Source organism: Danio rerio, chromosome 21 (assembly GCF_049306965.1).
Source record: "Danio rerio strain Tuebingen ecotype United States chromosome 21, GRCz12tu, whole genome shotgun sequence".
NCBI lineage: Eukaryota > Metazoa > Chordata > Actinopteri > Cypriniformes > Danionidae > Danio > Danio rerio.
Window position 1 is genome coordinate 13,330,623 of NC_133196.1, and position 24,486 is coordinate 13,355,108.

Below are 24,486 nucleotides of genomic sequence, written 5' to 3' on the forward strand. Positions count from 1 at the left end.
AACAGGCTACATTAACTGACATGAACACAGTTTAGGTTACAGAATCGATTATTAATTTATTGAAAGGTCAATCATTGATGTGTATAATAGCTGGCGTACACATGCACAGTATCGGTTCACATTTACCATCTTGGCAAATTTCAAATTCGGCATTTAAAGTACAAAAATATGTGTAACTACAATCTGCTCCAAAACTCAGAGACATTACCATGTATAAATCAAACCATTTCATCGAGCACAAGCATGGCGGCGTTTGAAATGAGATTCAGCCAATAATCAGAGCAGTCAGTCATTTTCAGAAAGGCACATAAATGAACTGTCCATTTCAGAAAGGTGCTTTGAAGAAAAATGACAGGATATAAAGCAAGTTTGTATAAAAGAAACAAACCGGTGACAGCTCTCAACGCTTTGCTCATACACATTAAAACGCTTGACCATGAGAGTCCAACGCTCGAAACTAAAAATAAAGCTGTACAATACTGAAGTCCACACAGAGAGGAGTTTATTCATCCTCCTGGGCTTTCTTTTTCTTTTTTTTCTTTTTCTTCTCCACCTGAGTCTCATCTGCTTCCTCCTGGACTTCAGGCTCGGCCTCCACAGCCTCAATCTTCCTCTTCTTTTTCTTCTTACCAGGCGTTTCTTCAACACCGTTTGTTGTGACCTCCTCATCCTCTTTTACCTCCATCTCCTCTGCGGCCTGCTTTTTCTTTTTCTTCTTTGTGGCGACTTCATTTTCCTGCGGAGGAATAGAGGAAAACATCAGCATAATGTTTGAAATAAACAGGAGTTTAACATGCTCAGGAATGATCATGTCCTGCTCACTTCAGTGATCAAACCCATTGTGTTGGGCCTGTCAATGGTTCGGAGGAGTTTTGCTATAGCATGACCGATATGAGACAGGTCCATGAGAAGGTCCAGCCTCCAGTATAGGCATGCAATGTGCGCTGAACAGAGTCTTTAAATGGTTCATCCTTTCTTTATCTTTTACTACTTTCTAAAAAGTATTTTATTAACACTAGTAAACGCAAGTATAAACGCACAGCTACGCGCGTTGCATGCACAGTAGGTTACGCCGGTCACTTGATGCATTAGTATAAACCAGGCTTTAGGGTTGTAACAAAATCTGCATGACACCGGCCCTCCAGGAACAAGTTTGGTGACTCCTGCTTTAAAATAAAGGATCGTACAAATTCTTTTATTTAGAAAAAGGCCGTATTCTCTTGGGTTACATTTCAGTCACTTAGGGCCTACTCACACTATGCCATCCGTACCGTGCCCAGGCCCATTTCCCGGATCGTTTGAGAAGTGTGAGTGCGCTGAATCGGGCTCAAGCACGGTTCACTTGGCCGGCCCTGGCCCGGTTGGAAGAGGTGTGCCTGAGAGCGGTTCACTTGGGCTTTGGCACGGTACGTTTGTGTATGAGTGCAAAACGCGCCAAAGCCTGAAACTGAAAGCGAGACGTGACTTTTAAGGGGCCGTTTCATATGGATTAATTAATAATTCTTACTGGTTTAGTGAACGCAAACTGCCGTAGTTTACTAAAGACGAGAACTCCTCACAACACGACAGCTGCACAACTTCAGCAGACCTCCTCATTTCTGCAGCACGAGAGCTTTATGACTGTTTGAGCGCAGATCTGTTCGGCGAAATATCTGACTGCGTGTCCCTGCATCCCTAAGGACTGTTTGGCGAAATATTTGACTGCATGTCACTGCATAACAAACGACTGAAAAGATTTAACTAGAGAAATCTCCACTGTGCTGCTGAGTGAGTGATCGCTTCTCACTGAACAGCGCAGCAGCGATGACGCAAGCGTGCCGAGGCCCATTTGTGGTGCGAGTACGGGCCGTCGGGGGAGACGGGAGAGGGGACGAGCGTGCTTTGGCCCGGTTCAAGGCAACTGTACCTAGTGTGTACCTAGTGTGCTTTAAACAAGCAAATTTAACCCACAAGCACAAAACTGAGTAACAAACATATGAAAGTTTCTTTGCTAAGGGGGAAAAGGCCCAGTGTAGGACCCATGAACTGCCAAGGAATAGACCTGTCAACAAATCAAGTGAATCCACCATGTCTGAGCAAGATCAACTGCAGGACATCGCAAATGACAGCGGCCTTTTGCACATTGTGAGTGTGTGCAAATTCGTTATTTCCACCTTCCAAACGCACCCAGTTGAATGAATCCCACAAGCGCACCATGAGTCACGCGACTAGATCTCAGCTTCAGCTTGTATGGAATACACACATTTTGGTCGACTAATCATCTCAGACAAACACTGAACATCCTTGTATTAGAGCTGCAGTATTTAAATACATTTCTCAAGTAATTTCTGAATAAAAACCAACACTCAGTTAACATTCTGCTTTATGAAAGATTTCTACAAACCCCTAATCCCCTGAACACCAATTTAAAAACACTTGTGGCTTAAAGATGGTTACTCTATGTACCTCAACATCACCATTGGTTTCCTCATCTCCTTCTGCAGTGGAAAGAGCTTCTAGCTTCTTCTGCCGCTTCTTTTTCTTCTTTTCCTTTTTCTCAAGCTTCCGCTTTATTTCAGCAGCCACCTCAGAAGCCTGCGAGGGAAAAAAAAAAAAAAAAAAAAATGTATTTGCATTTCTACAAGAACAAGAGTATTAGAATATGAATTCACAGTGCTGTGTCAGGCTCATTAAATCAGTTTTCGCCTCCACGTAGGAGTCAGGAGGAAAGAGTCATCACTCACAGCACATCCTCAAACTGCAGTAACCGTAAAAACAGCACTTTAGGGGTAGAATTAGCTATTAAAACAATTACAATATACACTACTAGCTTTTAACAGGTGATGCTAACGTCTAACGCCTGTTGCACACCGCAAGTGCGAGCGGAGCGTGTTTTTCTGCGTCCAAGTTAACAGATTAGAGCTTCATACTGCATGCAGAAGCAGCACATCAGCACGCTCAAAGGCATGGAGCATTTATAAAAGACCAAAAACAAAGAATTACCCAATAAATTTACACAAATAAAAACACTAATTTTTTATACATTCAATCAAATGAACTTATTTATTGCCACATCAGCAACTCGTATTACAATAAAAAGTTACTTTGATAAATCATATTCAACTTTGAATATATTTGTGTGAATTTTAATTCTATCCTATATATTAAAAACTCCTGGTAACTTAACCAATTAACAGCAACAAATATTTATTTGGGCCCGAACTACAAAATTAAATTGTAAACTATTTTAGTATTAGTTTTGCTTAAGTTGCACACCAGTTCGATCATGTATAAATATCATTATAAATATATTGTACAAGTATCACTGTAACTATAGGTCTTCGTTATGCTGACGATCACAAACAAAATGAGATATTAAAAACTTGCAGGGTAAGTTAACAGCATAAGTTGTCGTGGGCCTTGGTGGGGGGAGAGATTTTATTTTATTTTTTTAAAGTGCACTGCTTCTGCTTTATTTGCAGTGAGAAACAGGTATAATAGAGGGCAAAAAATATCTATATACAAGTTGGGCATAAGTCAATGTTAATATTTTAATTTTAGCTAAAGATAGAATTTTGAAAGTCACCTTTTAATAAGACATGCCAAAACAGTAAATTCCTCCATTACCTGTTAGACTGCAGTTAAAAATGACCCAATACAAGTTATGCAAAAAATAAATAAATAGTTTGATATAGATAAGCAATAGTACACAAGTGCTGTTCTCAGAATTAAACTACAATTGTATAAAATGTATCCGTTAAAACATAAAAAAAGAGAAAAAATTATTTTACTTAACATTAGTTCAGAACTAATGCCAAACTACTGCAATAATCTCAAGTTTCCTTAAAATGCAATATGGCGGAAGATTTGATTCTGGTAAACATTTTTGGTGCTTAAAAAAAAATTAGTTGCTATAAATCAACCTTTCATAGCCATTTAGCTTACTAAAATAAAGCTTTTTAAAGTAACAAATCATTTGCCTGTTGTAACAATACTGGTGTTGCCAGAACAATGGATGAGGGCTCACCTGTGCAACAGCTTCTTTCATGACATCCAGATTCTTTCGTGGAGCCTCCCCTGTCTCATAGAAGGCCAGACGTTCTTCTACCTGGTCACGAAGCTTATCACCAAACACACTTGTGGGAACCTCTGTGTGTAGTGAAGAAAAACATCATGAAAAACCACACAACAGAAAACCACTAAAGCGTTTGATCACACTTATGCTCAGGAATATCATCTCAACAACCACTGAGGTGGGTTACTGTTGACGAAAAATTAAAGCATCATAGCAAAAATGCAAAAAAGTGGCTGAAATGATAATAGAAGGGGTCCTCACCAGAAAAGCAGTCAATGCGGGATGCGATGGTACACTTGTTGGCCAAGTAACGCGAGATACGACCCTTATTTTTGGCAGCTGCGCGCCCGATGAATGTCGAGTGGAAAATGAGACCGTACTTAGGCGTGTTTCCTCTGGTCTTCAATGCTCTGAATTAGGGGAAAGAGCAAAAGAAAGTCCATCTACACCACAATTTTGGCATTGACAATTGTGTGATGCACCAAAACTGCTTCCCATAAAAAAAATCAAAAACTGCAATTACCCAAAAACTAATGTTTCAGAAATTCTATTTGGCTTAAGGTAACTGAATTGAGCTTCTATGCGACTGACAACTTCTAGATATAGACAAAAACACTATCATTGCTGTTCATTGTTAAGGTTACTTATTTGCCACATCAGCAACTTATGGCTATTTTAAGGCAAGAGTAATAACAATTACAAAAGTAGTTTAGTTCAATATAATAACTAGCAGATTTTTTTACAATTTGAAACATTTTTAAATTTCTGATAACTGGTCAATCAAGACAACATATTAAAACCAATACACATGCTTTCAGCTGCTGATATGTTGGAGCATCACACGACATACATTATCTGTAAATATTCTACTAAACTAGAAACTGAAGATGTAATTTTCTATGAAGTAATTGTACATGTGCGCTCTCTCAACAGAACGTCTTCAGATGTATCTACCTCTCAAAACCCTCATCAGCTGCTCAGACTGGGGGGTACGGGAGATTGAGCGGGATCACCTTAAAGCGTGTTCAATGACACACCAAATCACCCGCTCCTGATCCGCCCCGGCCCTGCCATCACCGCAGCTGTGTAAAACCCCAGCAGGGAAGGGGAGCCCCAGTACCTGAACAGGGCCTTCTCTGCACCCAGGATCTGCACGGTGGACGCCGGATATTTGGCCAGGTTTGTCAAACTGCCAGCGTGAGAGATCAGGCGAGCACCAACCTGTTACATGAAAGTGGATGTCAGAGCATGCAAAAACAGAAATCTGATACTTTGGTTGTGCAACTTCTGTACATGGAGAATACACAAGTAGTATTTTTAAATGTTTCAGAGAGGGCTGTGTTTACAAGATAGCAAATCTAAAAGCTAATATATATATATATATATATATATATATATATATATATATATATATATATATATATATATATATACATATATATATATACATATATATATATATATATATACATATATATATATATATATATATATATATATATATATATATATATATATATATATATACACACACACAAAAAAAAATATATATATATATATATACACAAAAAAAAAAAAAAAATATATATATATATATATATATATATATATATATATATATATATATATATATATATATATATATATACATATACATATACATATATATATATATACATATATATATATATATATATATATATATATATACATACATATATATATATATACATATATATATATATATATATATATATATATAAAATAATGAAACCAAAGTAACTAAAAATAGATTAATGAAAAAAAATTATTATTAATTAAATTATAAATAAATTAACAGACTATTATATATAGAAATCATAAATAAAATAAACTAAATTAAAAAAAGAAATTCATAAAAAAATAAACGAGAAATTAACATGAATTGATAAAAAATTAGAGCAAATAACAAATTAAAAAAATAAACAAAAAAAAAATTGATTAGTTATTTGCTTAATTTTATTTAACAAAAACCAAATCAGATAATGAATTAAAAAAATAAAGAAATAAACTTTTTATAAATCGCCAAATTCAGCATAAACCAACTTAGTAATTGTTAAATAAACAAGTCCTCTACTTTTCCATATATTTGTTACACTGCCAACTTGAATAGGAATAACAGTCAATTGCGACTGCAAATACGCACCACTTCACCAATGAGAGCTGCGAGATTTGGTGCCACCTGGCCCATTTTTGACCTCAGGTACTCTTGCAGTTCCTGTCTGTAGTCTGTGAGGGACACCACACGACTGGAGAAGCACTCAATATTGATCAGGTCAATAGGAGAGATATCCATACCTTCAGGAATAATGTAATAAAGATACACAATTAGTCTGCTCCAGCAGTTTGTACAAGTCTGAATTACAGCAACTCCAGAGGTTCAGTTATTGAGGTATGCTGTCATCACAGGCTTCAGGGGATTGACAGATTATAAATACATCATAACATCTGAGACAAACCCACATTGCGCTACAATCATAACACTGTGCTCGTCTTACCCATGGAGCTGCGGGACGCATCGAGGATGGCCTGAGCTTTTGCACTGTCCATCGTTATCTCCTCCATGGCTTCCAGCATTTCTTCTGACAGTTCCTTCCTGTTCCCAATCAGCTTGGCCAATTTACAGTATGTACTGTTATCGCTGACTATCTTTATGAGCTCTGGAAAGTGGTAACCGTACCATTCACTGTTTAGATAAGAAAAGAAAAACATCAGAAACAATGCGGATATTGGACAATAAGGGAGTTTTAACTTTAGTTCAAATTTAGTCACTGCTAAATTATTTCTTGCAAATTTCTTTAAATAGCTGCACAACTTTGTATTAAGACAATAAAGAAAATTCTACAGTCCAAGTAAACAACGGCAAAACCAGTAGTGGGAATAAGTTGACCTTTTTTCTTTTTACTTTTATTCGGGTTTGATTAAATGCAAATCCTGAATTTGTAAATTGATTAGCATCAAGCTCTGACAGGTTTGTTTCCCCCCTCAGGTTGTGTTCAGTCCAGTTTAAAATGGACCAAACACTCCCGGGGAAGGACTTTACTGTCCCTCCATTTTTTTGTACAGCCAGTGCACTAGGGGGCGCTGTCTGCGGTAAGCATTTGGAGGATTCTGGATTACACCCAACTACACAAAATGATCTAATAGACTTGCATGACAATTCTATCCATCTATACACACAATTTTCATTTGCAAAAAGGTTACAATGCGCAAAAGTCCCCATTATGACATATATATATATATATATATATATATATATATGAAAAGAAATACTGTATTATTGACGCTTGCCCAGTAGCTGGCAATGTTATTCATAAAGAAACACTGCACATGGGCATACGAGTTCTCCTAAAGAGAGCAAAAGGCTGCATTCAAAAAAAAATCTCAAAAGCTTGTTGATCCGGAGGTAATTATTAAAAGTGCATGTTTGCAACCTGGACATACAAGTCTCTTTGAATACATTTTAAAATGGCTAATTGGCATGGAATTAAGTAAAGTAAAATAAGTTTACACTTGGTCTTTTAAACCATAAGTTAAAAGTTAACATTTTTGGAAACCAAAGCCCAACAAAACCAAGAGGGCAAAAAAGGCAGTTTTCAGATGGACACTAGGGCTGCACCATATATCGTTTCAGCATCAATATCGCAATGTGCCCATCTGCAAGTCACATCGCAAGATCTGCAATGTTGAGTCTAAATTATAGTTGAACAAGAACTGCGGGCCAATTTCAAACATTTCAAAGTTCAAAAAAACAAATCCTAATGAGTATTGTGAACTTAATCCATTTGAGTAAATGAAGCAAGTTGAGCACAGTAAAACCCAACACAGAGAACTCAAACCAACTGAGTACTGTAAAACCCAGTAAGTTAAGGCAACTCAAATTGTTTGAGGAAACCGATTGCTTAAAAATCGTTCGAGTTAAAATAAATTAATCTATAAAGAGTACTGTGAACTTACTCCATTTAAGTTGAAGTAATAAGGTATTTAACTCATAACCTTCAACACAGAGCTCAAAACTCTTTTTCAAATGAGAAGAATTGTCAACTGAGTTTACTCATTTTATTTGATAAAGTTGACCGTTTGGTTTTACAGTGTACAAAAAGTTTCTTGGTATTGTCGTCTTATTTCTAGTCCAAATATCTACGTTTCAAAAGCAAACACATTATTAATTTTACTTACCCCAATAGCAGAACTCTTAATTTTGACTTATTTCTTCTGAAGGTGTAAAACAATTTTACTTGATTAACAATTTTTGGATATTCAGAATAGAAACGAGCAAAAGCAGAGATAAAAAAAATAATAATAATAATTAAAAAATTGTATTCTAATTACTTCATTTCTGTAGCTTATTACTGCCCAGAAAACCCATCAAATAGTGCTGTTCAAACCACCTTGTGAATAAATATTGCAATTTCAGATTTTACCAATATCGTGCAGCCCTAGTGGAAACCATTACATAACGGACTCTTGAAATCCTAGTTAAAAGCCTCTTACCGCACGCGCATGGAGAAGGTGTTGATGTCTTTGTCCAGCTGGTCCAGGAGGGCGATGGACTGGATGATCATGTTGTCTGCCCTGTTGACATTGAACTTCACTTTGGCTCTGGAATAGCTGTGACCCAAACCCAACTGAGCTTTAGACGCTGCTTGAGCCGTGAGACCCTTGACCAGTGAATGAAAGTGCAGACGTACACCTGTCAATTACAAGCAAAGTCATCAGCAATAGACCCTGCTGAATTTATTAAAGACCAAGTCATTTTGGCCTGTCAGTTCAGTTTTTCAGTATAAAGCATCAGAGATCAGGAGATCTAGGTTCATCATTACTGCAGGCTACTCACAAATGTGGAAAATCAGTTTGAGGTTTTATTTTAAAAGGTCCCATGAAGTAGTTTGAAATGCGCATTTATATTGGGTGTTTGACGCAAACTGAAACGTGAGGATATGCTAGTCCCTCCCACTTTTTAAAAACAGCAATAGTGTTTAATATAATCACAGCTCTGCTTGAGCTTAAAAGCAACAAATGAAAAGCAAATGAGAAGGTCTTGAAGGTGACAGGACAAGAGTTACTAGAGAGCATTTGATTGGTTGATAAACTGAACTATGAAGTAATTTAAAAAAAATAAATAAATGAATTGATCCATTTAAGTGACAAACTACAAGCTTTGTACATTTATAACTTTTTAAATGTGACACTGGCTTGAAGATATTCCTTAAGACTAATATAAAAAATTAATTAATACAACTTAAATTTTTTGTGGGACCTTAAAGTAGGGTGCAGGTGATGGGATTCCATTGAAATGAACAGTGTTGTTATTATGAATAATGCTCACCTCTTATGATTTCAGCTACCACACCTCCAGTCTGAATGGACAGATTGAGTTCTTCCTGAAGTGCTGCTCCAAGCTTAGCATCGGACACCCCCAACATGGGCTTCTTTTTACCTCCGGACGGAAGGTTGGTCTCCAAAAAAAGCTTAAGATCTGCATGGACAACTCCTGCAAAAATCAGATTAGGAGCAAGGTTTTAGTAGTTGCATGTCAGAAATAGCAAATCAACAGGATTAACTAAAGATGATCAGTTTTGTAGGTATGTTGTCATCACAATAACTCAGTGGATTGACAGATTATGTGTGCATCACTTCATCTAAGGCAGTTAAAAAAAATATATACATTTAGTATTACTACATACCTTCAGAAACTGCATTGATGTTTTCCAATGCACCCTGGGCGGATTTAAAGGGAAAGAACGCACTCAGTTTGACCACGCTGCTGAACTTTCCAACATTTAGGACACTTTCCTCCACCTACAAAAAAAATAAAAAATAAAATACATCTTTTTAAATGACCTTACAAACTACATTTCAAGGGATAGCTCCCCCAAAACTGAAAATGGCCATTTACTCAATTGTCCAAACCTGCTTGACATTTAGTTGATCAAGATATGGTATTTCGAAAGCCTTCTCCTATTTTTTAAGTCAATGGTTATGGGTTCAGCTATCTTCAAATATCTTGTCTTCAACAAAAAGACAATTTAAAGGGTTTAAACCATTTGAAAGAGAAAATGGAGTGGGTTTTCATTTTTGGATGAATTACCCATTAAGTCAAATGCTAAGAATAAAAATAAGTATCATATAAAAAAAAATAAAAATAAAACCCAAAACATTTCATAGTTACTTTGTGATAAACATTTATTTCTTCTGCTGCTAAATGCTGAATCTAAGCGACAATATCTTCAAGCTAAACATCTAGCTTTCATCAGAATATCCCTTGTATTCAGCAGAAAAAAAAAAAGAAATGGAAGTTCATGAAGTCACAGAAGTTTTGCTCCCTGAAAGACGTTATTTTCCTGGTTAAAAACAAAACCCTAAAATGTATAATGAGTGTTAGTAGTACTTCAATGGGAGGGATTTAAACCAACAACCTTTGAACAATATTGTACTTTGACAATCATTGGTTGCTAAAATGATTCCTCTATATAGAATTAGCCAAGCGGTTTTCTGAAATTATATTAAATAGAAAGTCTGACTGTGCAAATATAAAACCAACTTATACAACCAATATAAAACCAAAAGAAAGCTGAAAAATGTCCAGTTTTCCTCATCATAATATCTTGTTCAACAAATGAAGTGAAGATTCATGGCATTGTGCGTTCTTAAACTCTAAATACTTTTGTTTCCTGCTCAAAAAAAAAAAAAAAAACCTGAATGTACAATGAGGGTTAGTCGTACTATAAACGGGAGGGATTTAAACCAACAACCTTTGATTCCCATTTTCAGATTTTAATGTTTCCATATTGGGTTGCACAAAAACTGAAATCCATTGGTCTTTCCAGAAAATACAAACCTGAGGTAGAAGCATGCCAATCTCCTCCACTTCTTTAACAGCCAACAACGCATATCCAGCCGCATGCTCGAACAACACGTGTAAAAGCACCTGAGAGGGAGAAAACCACACTGATTAGAGCTCAAACCATAAATCATCACTTACAGTAGATTAAGACAAACTCCCAAATGCTTAATGATCTCACAAATAACAATGAACGCTAATACAAGTAAAATATTGGGAAACTGATCAGTCGGAGCATGGAGCCCACATGTTGATGATAGCACTTCAAAACACAACAGTCAAGATTTAAAACATTTATTATGACTTTACAACATTGCGTAAGCAAAAGATAACAGTTGATAATAAGCCACCCATGTTTCGACTTTATAACATTGGCGCTGGCTCGAAGCTGGGGAGATCCGCACGTTAGCATGGGTTAGCAGACGCACCACGTGTTCCTTCAGCGGATCGGATACTCAGCGCGTAGCACTTTTAAAACTCAACATCTCACAGCACTGCGATCGGAACCAGAACTTCGCCTCAAAACACTAACAAGAGGTGGGTTATACTTTACGAGCCAAACAGACTGACTTTAATGGCTGCTGCGGCCTTTAACATCACCCTGAGGCCTTGTGTTTGCGGATTCACCTTTTATCCTATAAGCAGTTTAGTACAAGCAGTTTGTATTAATAGATCGCATCGTAATAATGCTTAATAAACTAATTATAACGACTGTAATTAATGTGTAATAACAAAAAAGCACGCATTTACACGTGTAAATGTACAAAAGTACGTCTCACGAACATGCACGCTATTCATAACAGCACGACTTAATATATGACACAGTGGCTTTTAAAATGCATAGGTAAGCTATTTGTTGATTTCTAAAGTTTGCATGATGAAATATTGAATCTTTACCATGTTTGCCGATCTCGTGCTCCGCGCACGAGGAGCGTTGCGTTTCTTCGGATCACTCGAACAGGAAAGAAACCCGCATGCGCTCAAGTAAGAAAACCCAGACGAGTGAGTCCTGCACGCTATCGCGAGATGTTTCTTGTTTTGCGGGAAATACTGCGCCACCCCTTTGGAAATGATTGAAATTACAAGATGGCACGTTGGACAATAGCCGCCTGCTGGAGAAAGCATGCATTATCATGTAGAAGCAACAGAGGAAGTATGATTGACCAACATGGGAACTGGTAAAAAAAAAATAAAATAATAAAATAATGATAAAATAAAATGAAATCAAACTACACTATGCAATAATATAATAAAATCCATCAAAAATCGAACAAAAGTAAATAAATGCATAAATTAATCAATAATAAAGTAAAAATGATATATATCAACACAATAATAAATAAATAAATATATAATAAAAATACAATAATAAAACAACATAAAATAAAAATTTTAAAAATTTTAATGATAAAATAACATGAAATCAGTCTAAAGAGAGCAAAAATGAAATAAAAGCCAACAAAATCTAATAAAAAAAAAATAAATGCAATAAATTAAATAAAAAAAAACTAAAAATGAAATAAAACAACACAATAAACAAATATATAAATACAAATACAACAATAAAACAATAAAAAAAATAATAAAATTGAACTATTTATAGTGATCAAATAAAATGAAATCAATGTAAACAGATCAAAAATAAAATAAAATCCTACAAAATCTAACAAAAAGTAAATAAATGCATTAAATTAAATCAATAATAAACTAACAATGAAATAAGCAACACAATAATTAATTAAATAAATAAATAAATAAATAAAAATACAATACAACAACATTAAATTAATTAATTATAATGATAAAATAAAATGAAATTAATCTAAAGAAGTATACAATAAAATCTGACAGAAATAAAAAGTAAATAAATGCATTAAATGAAATTAATAATAAAACAAAAATGGAATGCAGAATAAATAAATAAAAAGAAACTAATTTAAAATAGACATAAAACACAAGAAACTAAATTAATAATAATAATAATAAAATGAAATGAAATAAATCTGAATCAACAAAAATAAAATTAAAATAAAACAATGTTTTTTTAATAAAATGCATTTCATTTAATTAATTCAATACAATTAAAAAGTAAAATAACCCAACACAAAAATAAATGAAAAAAAAACTAAATAAGCAATACAAAATAAACATAAAACACAACTTATAAAATAAAAAGTAAAATCAACTACAAAATAAAACAATAAAAATAAAGCTACTAAAATAAAAATCTTAAAAAAGCAACAAAAAAATTATTAAAAATATTAATATTAAATCATACATGGGGTGATACAGTGGCTCACAGCAAGAAGGTCGCTGGTTCGAGCCCCAGCTAGGCCAGTTGACATTTCTGTGTGGAGTTTGCAGGTGCTCCGGTTTCCCCCACAGTCTAAAGACATGCGCTATAGGTGAAATGAATAAGCTAAATTGGCCGTAGTGTATGAGTGTGAATGTGAGAGTGTATGGATGTTTCCCAGTTCTGGGTTGCGGCTGGAAGGGCATTTGCTGCGTAAAACATATGCTGTATATTTTGGCGGTTCATTCCGCTGTGGCGACCCCAGATTAATAAAGGGACTAAGCAGAAGGAAAATGAATGAATGTATTAATTCTAATGATAAAATGAAATCTAAACTAAGATAGAAAAATAAAATTAAACCCAACAAAAAAGTAAGTAAATGCATTAAATGAAACAAATAGTAAAATAAAAATGAAATAAAACAACTCAATAAATAAGCAAAACAATGAAACAATACAAAATAAACAAACAAGACAATAAACCAAATTGATTATAATAATAATAAAATGGATTCAAATAAATCTAAGCAAAGTGAAAATAAAATAAACAGGAAACAATAAAAAGAAATAAAAATATTGCATTAAATACAATTAAAATGAAATAAACCAACACAAAAATAAATAAAACACTGAATTAACTACACAAAGTAAACATAAAACACAGTAAATTAAATTCATTTAAAATCATCTACAAAAATAAAAAACAAAAATAAAAATCTAATAAACTGCATTAAATTAGTATAATGAATAAAGTAAGAAGAAAGAAAGCAACATAATAAATAAATTATAAATAAAAATATATAAATTAAATAAAAACAATTCAATAAATGGATGAACAATAACTAATATTGAGATCCATTGTTTCTGTATACCTGTAATTTTGTTTATGGTAACTACCATAGTCAACTAATGCTAACTAATGATATCATCATTTAATGTTAAAGGTGTTTAATGCTAATTAGGAGATTTTCAATAGTAGTTTATTAAACACTTGAACACATCTTTTTTTCCTTATCAGAATAAGCCATGTTCTACATGCCGCAAGCCTTTTCTCAATAAATCTCTGTTAATGTGACATATGTAAAGATCCATTTCCTAAATATACCTGACGGAGGAAACACTTGACAAATGATGACAGGAGAGAGTGCTGGTTGTGCACACACATCAATCCACTAATCATCAAACAAATGTGCCATTGTGTACCAGCCACTGCAATAAATACCACAGTTGACTTTATATTTTAAGACAGAGTTGAATTTATGACTATTTATACACGTCGAATGAGAATGCAGAGTCCTTAGAAACAACAAAACGCACACACTTAGGACTAAAAGTAATTATGCAGCTAATGTTTTAAAATCAAAATCTGGAAGAACTTTTCATTATATTAAGTTTACATTACATTACATTTAATTAGATTTGTTAAAACATTTGGAGACAGAATAAGCATATTATAATGATTTATAACTATTAAGAACTTATTATTGGCACTCAACCATCAATAATGATTCTTGTAATTATTATTGCTGAATTATTTCTCCTGATGCACACTTTTGATGAAAAGGAAGTTCAAAATGACAGCATTTATTTGAAATCTTTATTACATTATAAAATATATTTTTACTTTAACCCTTAAAGATGCATGTCCTTGATAAATAAAAGGGATACTTTTTAAATTTTGACTCAAAAATATGAAGCAACCCAACAGATTTCAACCCTAAAGACAATAATAATAAATGTTTCCTGAGCAGCAGATCATCATTCAATCATTCGTTTTCCTCCGGCTCAGTCACTTATTTATCAGGGATTGCCACAGTGGAATGAACCTGCAACTATTTCGGCATAAGTAACGGAGCACCTGGAGGTAACCAGTGGACACGGGGAGAATAGGTAAATTCTACAGAGAAATGCCAACTGACCCAGCCGGGGCTTGAACCAGCGACCTTCCTGATGTGAGGCGACAGTGCCAACCACTGAGCCATCATGCCGCCCGTAGATCATATTCATTCATTTTCTTTTTGGCTTAGTCCCTTTATTAAACTGGGGTAGCCACAGTGGAATGAACCGCCAACTTATCCAGCATATGTTTTACACAGCGGATCCCAGCTGCAACCCATCACTGGGAAACATCCATACACACCCATTCACGCACATACACTTCGGACACTTCAGCCTAATTCACCTGTACCACATGTCTTTGGACTTGTGGGGGAAACCGGAGCACCCGGAGGAAACCCACACGAACATGCAAACTCCACACATAAACGCCAACTGACCCAGCCGGGGCTCAAACCTGCGACCTTCTTGCTGTGAGGCAAATGTGCTACCCACTGTGTCACCATGCAGCCCCGTAGATCATCATATTAGACCACAGGTGTCAAACGCAGTTCCAAAAGGGCCGCAGCTCTGCACAGTTTAGTTCCAGCCCTAATTAAACACACCTGATCAAACTAATTGAGTCCTTCAGGCTTGTTTGAAACCTACAGGTAAGTGTGTTGGAGCAGGGTTGGAACTAAACTGTGCAGGGCTTCGGCCCTCCAGGAATTGAGTTTGACACCCCTGTATTAGAGTGATTTCTGAAGGATCATGTGATAATGAAGACTGGAATAACAATGCTGAAATTTCCCCATAAAATCAAAGACTAATTACAAATTGTTACTATATTTAATAACATTTTCAAGTTAAAATTTACAACTATGTTTAATATTATTTAAAAACTGTCTTTGTAAGCAGAGTTAGCTTATTGTTTGTGGTTCTCCTTTACTTTTGTTTTAAAATAATAAGATAACAAAGAAAGGATGACAATACAAACACTTGAATGAAAGAGAAAAATAAATATAAACAGCAACTAATACTTCAGATTAAAGTAAAAGGAACACAACACACGGTGAAATGGATAGTTCACCCACAAATGAAAACGTATTTACTATTTGCTCAGGTAGATCTGTTTCTTTTAATGGTTTAAAAGGGAATATATTTTGAAGAATGCTGAGAACCTGTAACCATTGACTTCCATGGTAGGAAATACAAGTACTATGGAAGTTAATGGTTACAGGTTTTCAGCATTCTTCAAAATATATTCTTTTGTGTTCAATGGAAGAAAGAAACTCATAGAGCTTAGAAAAAGGTAAAAGATGAATTAATGATGACAGGATTGTCATTTTTGGGTGAACTATCCCTTTAACCAGCAGCAGTAAACAATCAAATACATTGATACATCTTCCATTACAATCATTCTTTTAAAGCTTGGATGAGTTTCTTTTGCAAAGTATTATATTGTGAAGAAAGCTGAAAACCTGTAACCACTGACTTCCATAATAGGAAAAACAAATACAGTACTATGAAAGTTACAGGTTTTCAGCATTCTTCAAAATATTTTCTTTTGCGTTCAACAGAAGAAAGTAACTCATAAAGCAAGGAAAGGATGAGTAAATGGTGACAGAATTGCCTTTTTTTTTTTGGTGAACTGTCCCTTTAACCAACAGCAGTGAATAATTAAATACAATGTTTTACAGCCAGCAGTTTCCTGACCATACCATAAAATTACACAAAAGTAAATGAAATAAACATTTATTGAAATGAATAACAAAATATATCAAACTGTCTAGGGATTTAAAATAAATAAGAAATCAGCTGAAATTCTCTCACCAAAATATTCTATAACACAAAAACATAAGATGACGAACAAAATAACAATACAACAGAGGAAGTGCTGATCTTCACAAAAAAATTCAAATATATATATCTTCCACCCATAAATTAAGTATTTAACTGTGACGTCGCACTGTAAGGACACAGAACGGTAAGAAAAGGGAAGATAGGCTCGTAACACAATCCTCCTCAAAAAGATTCTACAAAGAATCAAAGAAGAAGAAAATTAGCCCATACATCTTCCATTTACAATCATTTTTTTAAAGCTTGGATGTGTTTTATTTTTCCTTCAAAGTATCATATTCTGAAGAAAGCTAAAAAAGTGTAACCATTGACTTTCATAGTATAGGAAAAACAAATACTATGGAAGTCAATGGTTACAGGATTGCAGCCTTCTTCAAAATATCTTCTTTTGTGTTCAACGGAAGAACTCATTAAGCTTTGAAACAAGTAAAGGGTGAGAGAAAATGATGGCAGAATTATCATTGGGCGAACTGTCCATTTCACCAGCGGCAGTAAATAATCTTAGAATAATTTACAATACTTCCTTTAAAGCTTGGATGAGTTTCTTTCTTCTGTTGAACACAAAGTATTACATTTTTAAGAATGCCAAAAACCTGTAACCATTGACTTCCCTAATACACTGAAAACCCTAATAAGTTGCTTGAACTAAATTAATTTAGTAAAATCGTTGCCTCAATTTAATTGAGTAATGGAGTCTTCCAAAACTTGCATATTTAAGTTGATTTAACTTGACGGTTTTGTAGACTATACTTAAATTGTACAAGCTTAGTACTAAGTTTAGTGAACTGAACAATTTAAGTGTGAAAAAATGGACTATGAAAAAATGTTGAAATCAATTTCAATCTAAAAGTGACGAATAATTATACCTGAAGCCATTTGTTTTCTGATTTAAAAAAGACCTTGCACTTATAAGGTTGCACATATTAGAAGTTTATAGTCAAGACTACATTTGTGAAAATGTGTCCTTTTTTAAAGGATTAATTATGATTTTGAGCTCACTACACTTGAAATCTTAAGTTTATGCATTTTTATGGTACATAATAAGTTAAATTAACTCATATATTTTTAAGTGATAGGATCAAAACGCAAAATTTTAAGCTATGTTCAGTCAACTTTACTTAATTGTCTAAGTAAAGACAACATTGGGGTTTACAGTGCAGTTAAGACAAACACTATCGAAGTCAATGGTTACAGATATTCAGCATTCTTCAAAATATCTTCTGTGCTTAACGGAAGAACTCATAAAGCTTTGAAGCAAGTAAAGGGTGAGAATAAATAATGACAGAATTTTCATTGGGTGAACTATTAACCAGCGGCAGTAAATAATCCTCCATTTAGAATAATTAAAGCTCAGCCTTTTCTAGTCCAATAATTCACAGCATGAATTCTAGCCCTGTTAACAGATTTGACTCCTTTTAAAAGCATTTTAAAAAATCAAACTGATCTCAGACCTTTGCCCGGTATAGTGTACACCAACTCTAGAGTAACCACAACCAAGTTATGTCAAGTCCTTATAGTATCTCCTGTCTCCAAGCTGGAGGAGTTATGGAAACAGACGTCAGAGATAGTAAATAAAAGCTCAGGTTGATCTGAATCTTTCTATAAAGCTGACCACTTTCTGACCACAGACACAAACATAAACCCGCCGTCACAGAAGACACCTGCATGCTGGATAAAGGTAAAACAAAAGGCCTTTCTGACTCTGATTTGATCTCTATAACTCCTTTCTCTGCATCATAACTGAAATGTGCTCAGTATCTAAAGCATGCCAGTTATGTTATCCTGCATGTTGTGTTTAATAATTGCTAATGTGGGCTTTTCTGTCACCCAAAGATGCGTGGCTCAGTGACAGGATGTGTGCTGCTGATATGCGTTGTTGCTCTTCTGGCCGAACAGGCTGAAGGACACATCGCATTTTTCAGCCCCAAGGAGATGAGAGAGCTCAGGGTGAGAATTGAATTCACTGTAAAATAAAAAAAAGGATATGATTAAAAAAAAGTCACTACAACAAATGTTTTTCTGTAACCTTAACCTAATAATAAAGCAGGTTTCAACTATTTATTTTTAGTTGTACACACAGTGCTCAACATACATCATTCATTTTCCTTAAGCTTAATCCCTTATTTTTCCGGGAACTCCACAGCAGAAGGAACCGCTAACTATTCCAGCATATGTTTTTGAGAAATGCATAAAATATAAATTTGCACTCATTTATGTTGAGCACTGCAATTTAACTTCATATTTTTGGTCAGTATGACTGATGTAAGTTGAAATGACTAGAAAAGTTCATTTAGTCCAACTAAATAATTTAATTTAATAGTTTTTTTTTGCAGCGCAGGACCTCAAAAGTTCACCAGGGTTCACTGTTGATGTTGTTTCTGTGTTTATCTTCAGGAAAAGGAGGGGAGGAAGGACGCTGATTCACGAGCAGAAGGGCTTTTAGTGGATGAAACGTCTCCAGAAGAGGATGGAGGAGAGTCAGCGGTGAGAAAAAGAAATCCCGGTTCTTTCTTTGTTCACATAAAGATGAAAATTCTGTAATTACTTACTCACCCTCGTGTCCTTTCAAACCCTTAAGAGCTTTGTTCGTCTTCAGAACACAAATGAAAACAAATGGCGCTTGAAGTCAATCATATTTACGAGATGAATGTGTCTAGGATGTTTTTTGCACATTGTTGGATTTGCTCCTCAGTCTTATGGCTTTCAGCAGTGATGTTTACATTACACTGAACTAAACTGAACATCAACTGTCAAAACTGAACTGGAGCAATTTACTAGAACTTCATCTGTTAAGCTGCTTTGACAATCTGCATTGTAAAAGCGCTATAGAAATAAAGATGAATTGAACTGAATTGGATATAAACAAAGACTTTATCGCAAGTGGAAAACTAGAGAAATTCTTTAACACCAGAGTTTCAGAGTTGGACTCGTGTCAGTGAGAAACATTGCAGAATTTATTATCTAGAGAGAATTAAACCATAATATACAATAGGAAAAGTAAGTATTAAACAGTAATTTTTTTTTACCTTTTTTCTAAAGATTTTTAAACAATACAAACATAGAAGTAAAACAAAACCAAAAAAATCTGAAAAATGTGTTTGTTTTTTATATTGGATTGAATTCAGGCGATTGGCTGGGCTATTCCAACTCAATCTCACGGCAATTCGTAAATTTTGATGGCTAATTCGTATGAATTCGTACAATCTAATTCGTACAATTTAGTACGATTTGCTCATCACCCAATGACGGTTGGGGTTAGGGGTGGGGTTAGGTGCCACACCTTTTTTTTTTTAGCGTACATTTTTGTATGACTGAATTCGTACAAATTCGTATAAATCGTACAAATTAGCCACTAAACTGACAAAACATAAAATATTTGCATTTCCTTGTGAGATCAGGCTGCCTATTCTACTGCTTGATTTTCATTCCCTGAAAGCATTTGAGAGTTTCCTTCTCTGCATTTTGAATCATTGTCCAGCTGAAATGTCCACTCTGGTTTCATCTTCATCATCCTAATTATGTAGATGTTGGACTGAAGCAGCTAATATTCATTTATAATGACGAAGGTCAGAGGTTTGCTGAATTTCTACTGAGAGATTTCAGTTGCTGTCTGGGCTTTCACTGCTTTTCTAAACCTCCCTTTTTTCATGAGTTCAATACTTTTTCTCTATGTCATTTCATTTACACATAACTTAATTTGTAAACTAATTAGATTTGTTTTCTTTGTGTATATGGATTTCATCGATTGTTAAATCCTTTGGTTGCTACCAAGCACTTTTACAAATATGTTTTCTGAGAAAAATGGTGACATGATCAACACTTAATCTGTATATTATTAGATATAGATCAGTTTGGTGTGAATTCATGGATGCAAAATCCACTCTTGTGGGATGTCAGTGGCAAAATACTGTTTTCTAGAAGCCGAGTTCATAAACCCTGCTGTATTTTGGAAGCTCACAAAGATCTTGTGAGTTTGGAATGACATGAGATTATTAATTATTGACAGTATATTTAGTTGTGGGTGAACAAACCCTTTAATACCCTGTATTTACATTTGTGGTTTGTTTGATTGCAAAGTATCATTATTTTGTGGAACTAATACCCTGTTTTCAACAAAATCTCATTAATATTTCAGTGAGAAAATATGTTTTTGAATGTTATAGCTTTAAATGTTAGCATCATACTGAGTTTACCCCTATTTGTTTAATTGAATAGTTTGAAATCTTAAATTTTACATAAATCAAAAATTTCCTTTTGAAGAAAAATGTTATTTTAGGGTTATAAAACAGCAAAAAGATGATTTTACTTATTTTTAGATGATATATTAAATTATGGAATATATTAATAAATATAATAAATAGCTATAGGAAGTTTTTTATGACACCTAACAGGGCTCCACACAAATGTGTTCAAAATGACCCAACCATATTCATATTCCTATTTAAAAAATGATATACAAAACATAAAATTGTTAGTAATCTTCTAACATTTATATTTCCCAAGTTGTGTTTAACAGAGCAAGGAATTTTGACTTTTAAACATTCTTTTTAAAAATCTGAAAATAATAATTGATGCAAATTTGTGTGTTTAAACTCATCTGTATAGTCTTGTCTAAATAAAATCTATACGCATTTTTAGAAATGTTCAATTAAATTCAATTCATCTTTATTTCTGTAGTGCTTTTACAATGTAGATTGTGTCAAAGCAGCTTTAAAAGATTATAGTGAATTGAAAAAGTGTAGTTCAGTTTTCAGTGTTTAAGTTCAGTTCAGTTTAGATTAGCTCAGTTCAGTCCGATATGCTTCACTGCTGGGAGTCCAAACACTGAAGAGTAATCCATCGATGCGCAGTTCTACAAGTCCTGAACTATGCAAGCCAGTGGTAACAGTGGCAATAAAAAAAAACTTCACCAATGGGCGAAAGTGAAGGGAAAAAAACCTAGGGAGAAACTATAGGCTCAGTTAGCATGACCATGAGTGGCACTGCATAATCTCTGAGGGGCCTCAGGATGAGTATCCCCAGGTGGAAAAAGAGAATAAAGAGAATAATTAGCCCTGAGTTTTAAGATCTTAAAGAGTGAGTTGGACTGTAGCGAGACAGAAGGTTGGTTAGATAAACAGGAGCTAGATTATTTAAAGCTTTATAGGTAAAAAGCAATATGTTAAAATCAATACAAAACTCAACAGGCAGCCAGTGTAAGCAGGAAAAAATTGGGGTGAGATAATTATATTTTCTAGACCTGGTAGGAACTCTGGCAGCTGCATACTAGCTTAAGTTTGTTAATAGAGGATGCTGGGCAGCCAGCAAACAGAGCATTACAGTAATCCAGCCTATAAGTCATAAAAGCATGGACTAGCTTTTCTGCATCTGAGATGGATAGCATACTTCGTAACAGCAATATTTCTCTGATGAAAGAAGGCAGTTTTTGTGACATGGGATATATGATATTTATAGTAGAGCTAATGCTATGTTGGTCATCCAGTCTTTAACATCTTTAATACACTCAGTTAACTTAGACAGTTTAGATTGCATTATTGGATTGGGATTTCTTAATTGTAGAGGGGCACTTTAAGTCACAGCAATAGTCGACAAGGATCAAAACATAATTAACAGCAAGTAAAAATAAATAAAATGAATCATGATCAAGTAAAATGTTAATTATAAACAGAGCAGTTACCAATCAAAACATGTTCAAACAGCATGAGTGTCCAATGTACATGAGCAAAATACAACGTAAAGCTTGTTAAAAAACCAAACTGCAATTGGAACAAATTAATGCAAATATTCTATTGAATCTAGCTTCTTTAAATAAGTACCTTCTGCCTGATGGCAGGTGGTAAATCTCTGAATAAAGTGTGTGATTTTCATCTGCTAAAATGGCCTTTTATGACTGTCATCTCATACACATGCCCAACGCTGTTAGATAATCTAGAATGCATCATATAATTTATATAATAATCCATAGTTTTTCCCCCTAAAGGGCCAGCCTGTAGAAATAGGGCTGAAGCTCACTGCTAAAAAGAGCCATATTGGGTCTGCTTTCGGTAAGATGCTGCAAAACATCGTAGAAGAGCCAGACAACGGTAAGGAGAAGTAAAATCCACTTTATCAACTCTCTTTTTATTTATCTTCTATTATATAAAAAAACACAAACTGACCGCTCTAATGTTTGTGCTCTTTTTTGACAGCGAATTAAAGGTGGCATTTATATCTGCATTCCATGACAATTGCAGTCTGATGATTCACCTCAACTGCAAGCACAAAGCCTTTGTCTGAGAATGTAAACATGTAAAAAGAATCACAATAAAATGAATTTGCATGTAAATTCAGTTTCTTGTCATTTATACATGTAGGGGGATGTGAGTTTGTATTGTTATAATTTAAATACCTTCTATATATCCGTCCTTCTTTTACAGTTTTAGCTATATTAATAAAAATTGTCATTTAATATACCAATGCTATAGGGTAAATTATTAAAGCGAGTCTCTAAAATTCAGTAAGGCTGCCTTTATTTGATCAAAAATACACCAAATGTGTGATAATTTTCAGCATGAGTATTCCAGTCTTGAGTGTCACACGATCCTTTAAAAAACATTCCTCCATGCTGATTCAGTGCTCAAGAAACTTTTCTTTGTATTTTCTGAAACATTTTCAAGACTCTTCAATGGATTTAAGGTGACATAGAAGAGGATTTATTCATTCATTCATTCATTCATTCATTTTCTTGTCGGCTTAGTCCCTTTATTAATCCGGGGTCGCCACAGCGGAATGAACCGCCAACTTATTCAGCAAGTTTTTTTACGCAGCAGATGCCCTTCTATCCGCAACCTTTCTCTGGGAAACATCCACACACACACACACACACACACACACACACACACACTCTACAGACAATTTAGCTTACCCAATTCACCTGTACCGCATGTCTTTGGACTGTGGGGGAAACCGGAGTACCCGGAGGAAACCCACGTGAACGCAGGCAGAAACGGCAACTGAGCTGAGGATCGAACCAGCGACCTTTTTGCTGTGAGGCGAACATGCTACCCACTGCGCCACTGCGTCGCCACAGAAGAGGATTTATTTGAAAGATATAATATTTTCAAACTAAATATGTGATTTAGACTTTCTTGCTTGACGAAAATAAATCAATAAGTGTGGTTTATTTATAAACTAATTTCGAGAGGATCACGTGCTTATGATCAACACAGCTGGCTCCTCATTAGGTCTGTAATCTGCCCTATTAGATGATTATGGAAGCATTACAAATAACCAGAGTTTTTCAGTACAATTATCTTGGTCTCAAAGCTTCCCCCCCCCACCCCTACTTACTCCCTTTTTTACCGATAGGGTGACACGGTGGCCCAGTCACTGTTGCCCCACAGCAGGAACACCGCGGGTCCAACCTCCTGTCAGGCCGGTCGGTGTTTCTGTGCGGAGTTTACACGTTCTCCCCGTGTTCGCGTGGGTTTCCCCCGAGTTCCCCGTTTTCTTCTCACCGTCCAAAATAATAAACCATAGCCAATCGACTAAACCAAATTATCACTCAAGACAACCTTAGTTTACACTTTTTGCACGGCGACAA

At 34.8% G+C, this 24,486-nt stretch overlaps 3 protein-coding genes and 1 non-coding gene across 8 annotated transcripts in view; 2 read left to right on the forward strand and 2 right to left on the reverse strand.

The window, feature by feature from the left end:
• On the reverse strand, positions 1-11,947 carry nop56 (NOP56 ribonucleoprotein homolog). 4 transcript variants are annotated; one of them, NM_201217.2, is made up of 12 exons: positions 11,835-11,947; positions 10,935-11,024; positions 9,781-9,895; positions 9,423-9,587; positions 8,588-8,786; positions 6,592-6,779; positions 6,240-6,391; positions 5,175-5,275; positions 4,316-4,464; positions 4,007-4,128; positions 2,446-2,574; positions 1-736 (listed from the first exon to the last, which is right to left on the reverse strand). In NM_201217.2, the coding sequence occupies exons 1-12, from the start codon at positions 11,835-11,837 to the stop codon at positions 503-505; spliced, it is 1,647 nt and encodes a 548-aa protein (NP_957511.2). In that variant the 5' UTR covers positions 11,838-11,947; the 3' UTR covers positions 1-502. The 4 variants fall into 4 exon arrangements, 2 of the variants coding, with proteins under 2 accessions (NP_957511.2, NP_001296312.1); XR_012396503.1 differs by having other exon boundaries at positions 31-736; positions 5,009-5,275; positions 11,835-11,892; XR_012396502.1 differs by having other exon boundaries at positions 618-1,960; positions 2,167-2,574; positions 11,835-11,892.
• The window catches only part of gtf3c5 (general transcription factor IIIC, polypeptide 5), a 678,526-nt gene that overhangs the window by 594,061 nt on the left and 59,979 nt on the right, over positions 1-24,486 (forward strand). The window lies entirely within an intron of this gene.
• Positions 2,658-2,724, reverse strand: LOC137488884 (small nucleolar RNA SNORD57). The gene has a single exon (XR_011008145.1). It is a non-coding gene; the product is annotated as a small nucleolar RNA SNORD57 (small nucleolar RNA).
• On the forward strand, positions 11,305-23,229 carry mlnl (motilin-like). 2 transcript variants are annotated; one of them, NM_001386353.1, is made up of 6 exons: positions 11,305-11,474; positions 18,533-18,582; positions 18,738-18,851; positions 19,299-19,388; positions 22,885-22,987; positions 23,093-23,229. In NM_001386353.1, the coding sequence occupies exons 3-6, from the start codon at positions 18,738-18,740 to the stop codon at positions 23,098-23,100; spliced, it is 315 nt and encodes a 104-aa protein (NP_001373282.1). In that variant the 5' UTR covers positions 11,305-11,474; positions 18,533-18,582; the 3' UTR covers positions 23,101-23,229. The 2 variants fall into 2 exon arrangements, with proteins under 2 accessions (NP_001373282.1, NP_001373283.1); NM_001386354.1 differs by lacking the exon at positions 18,533-18,582.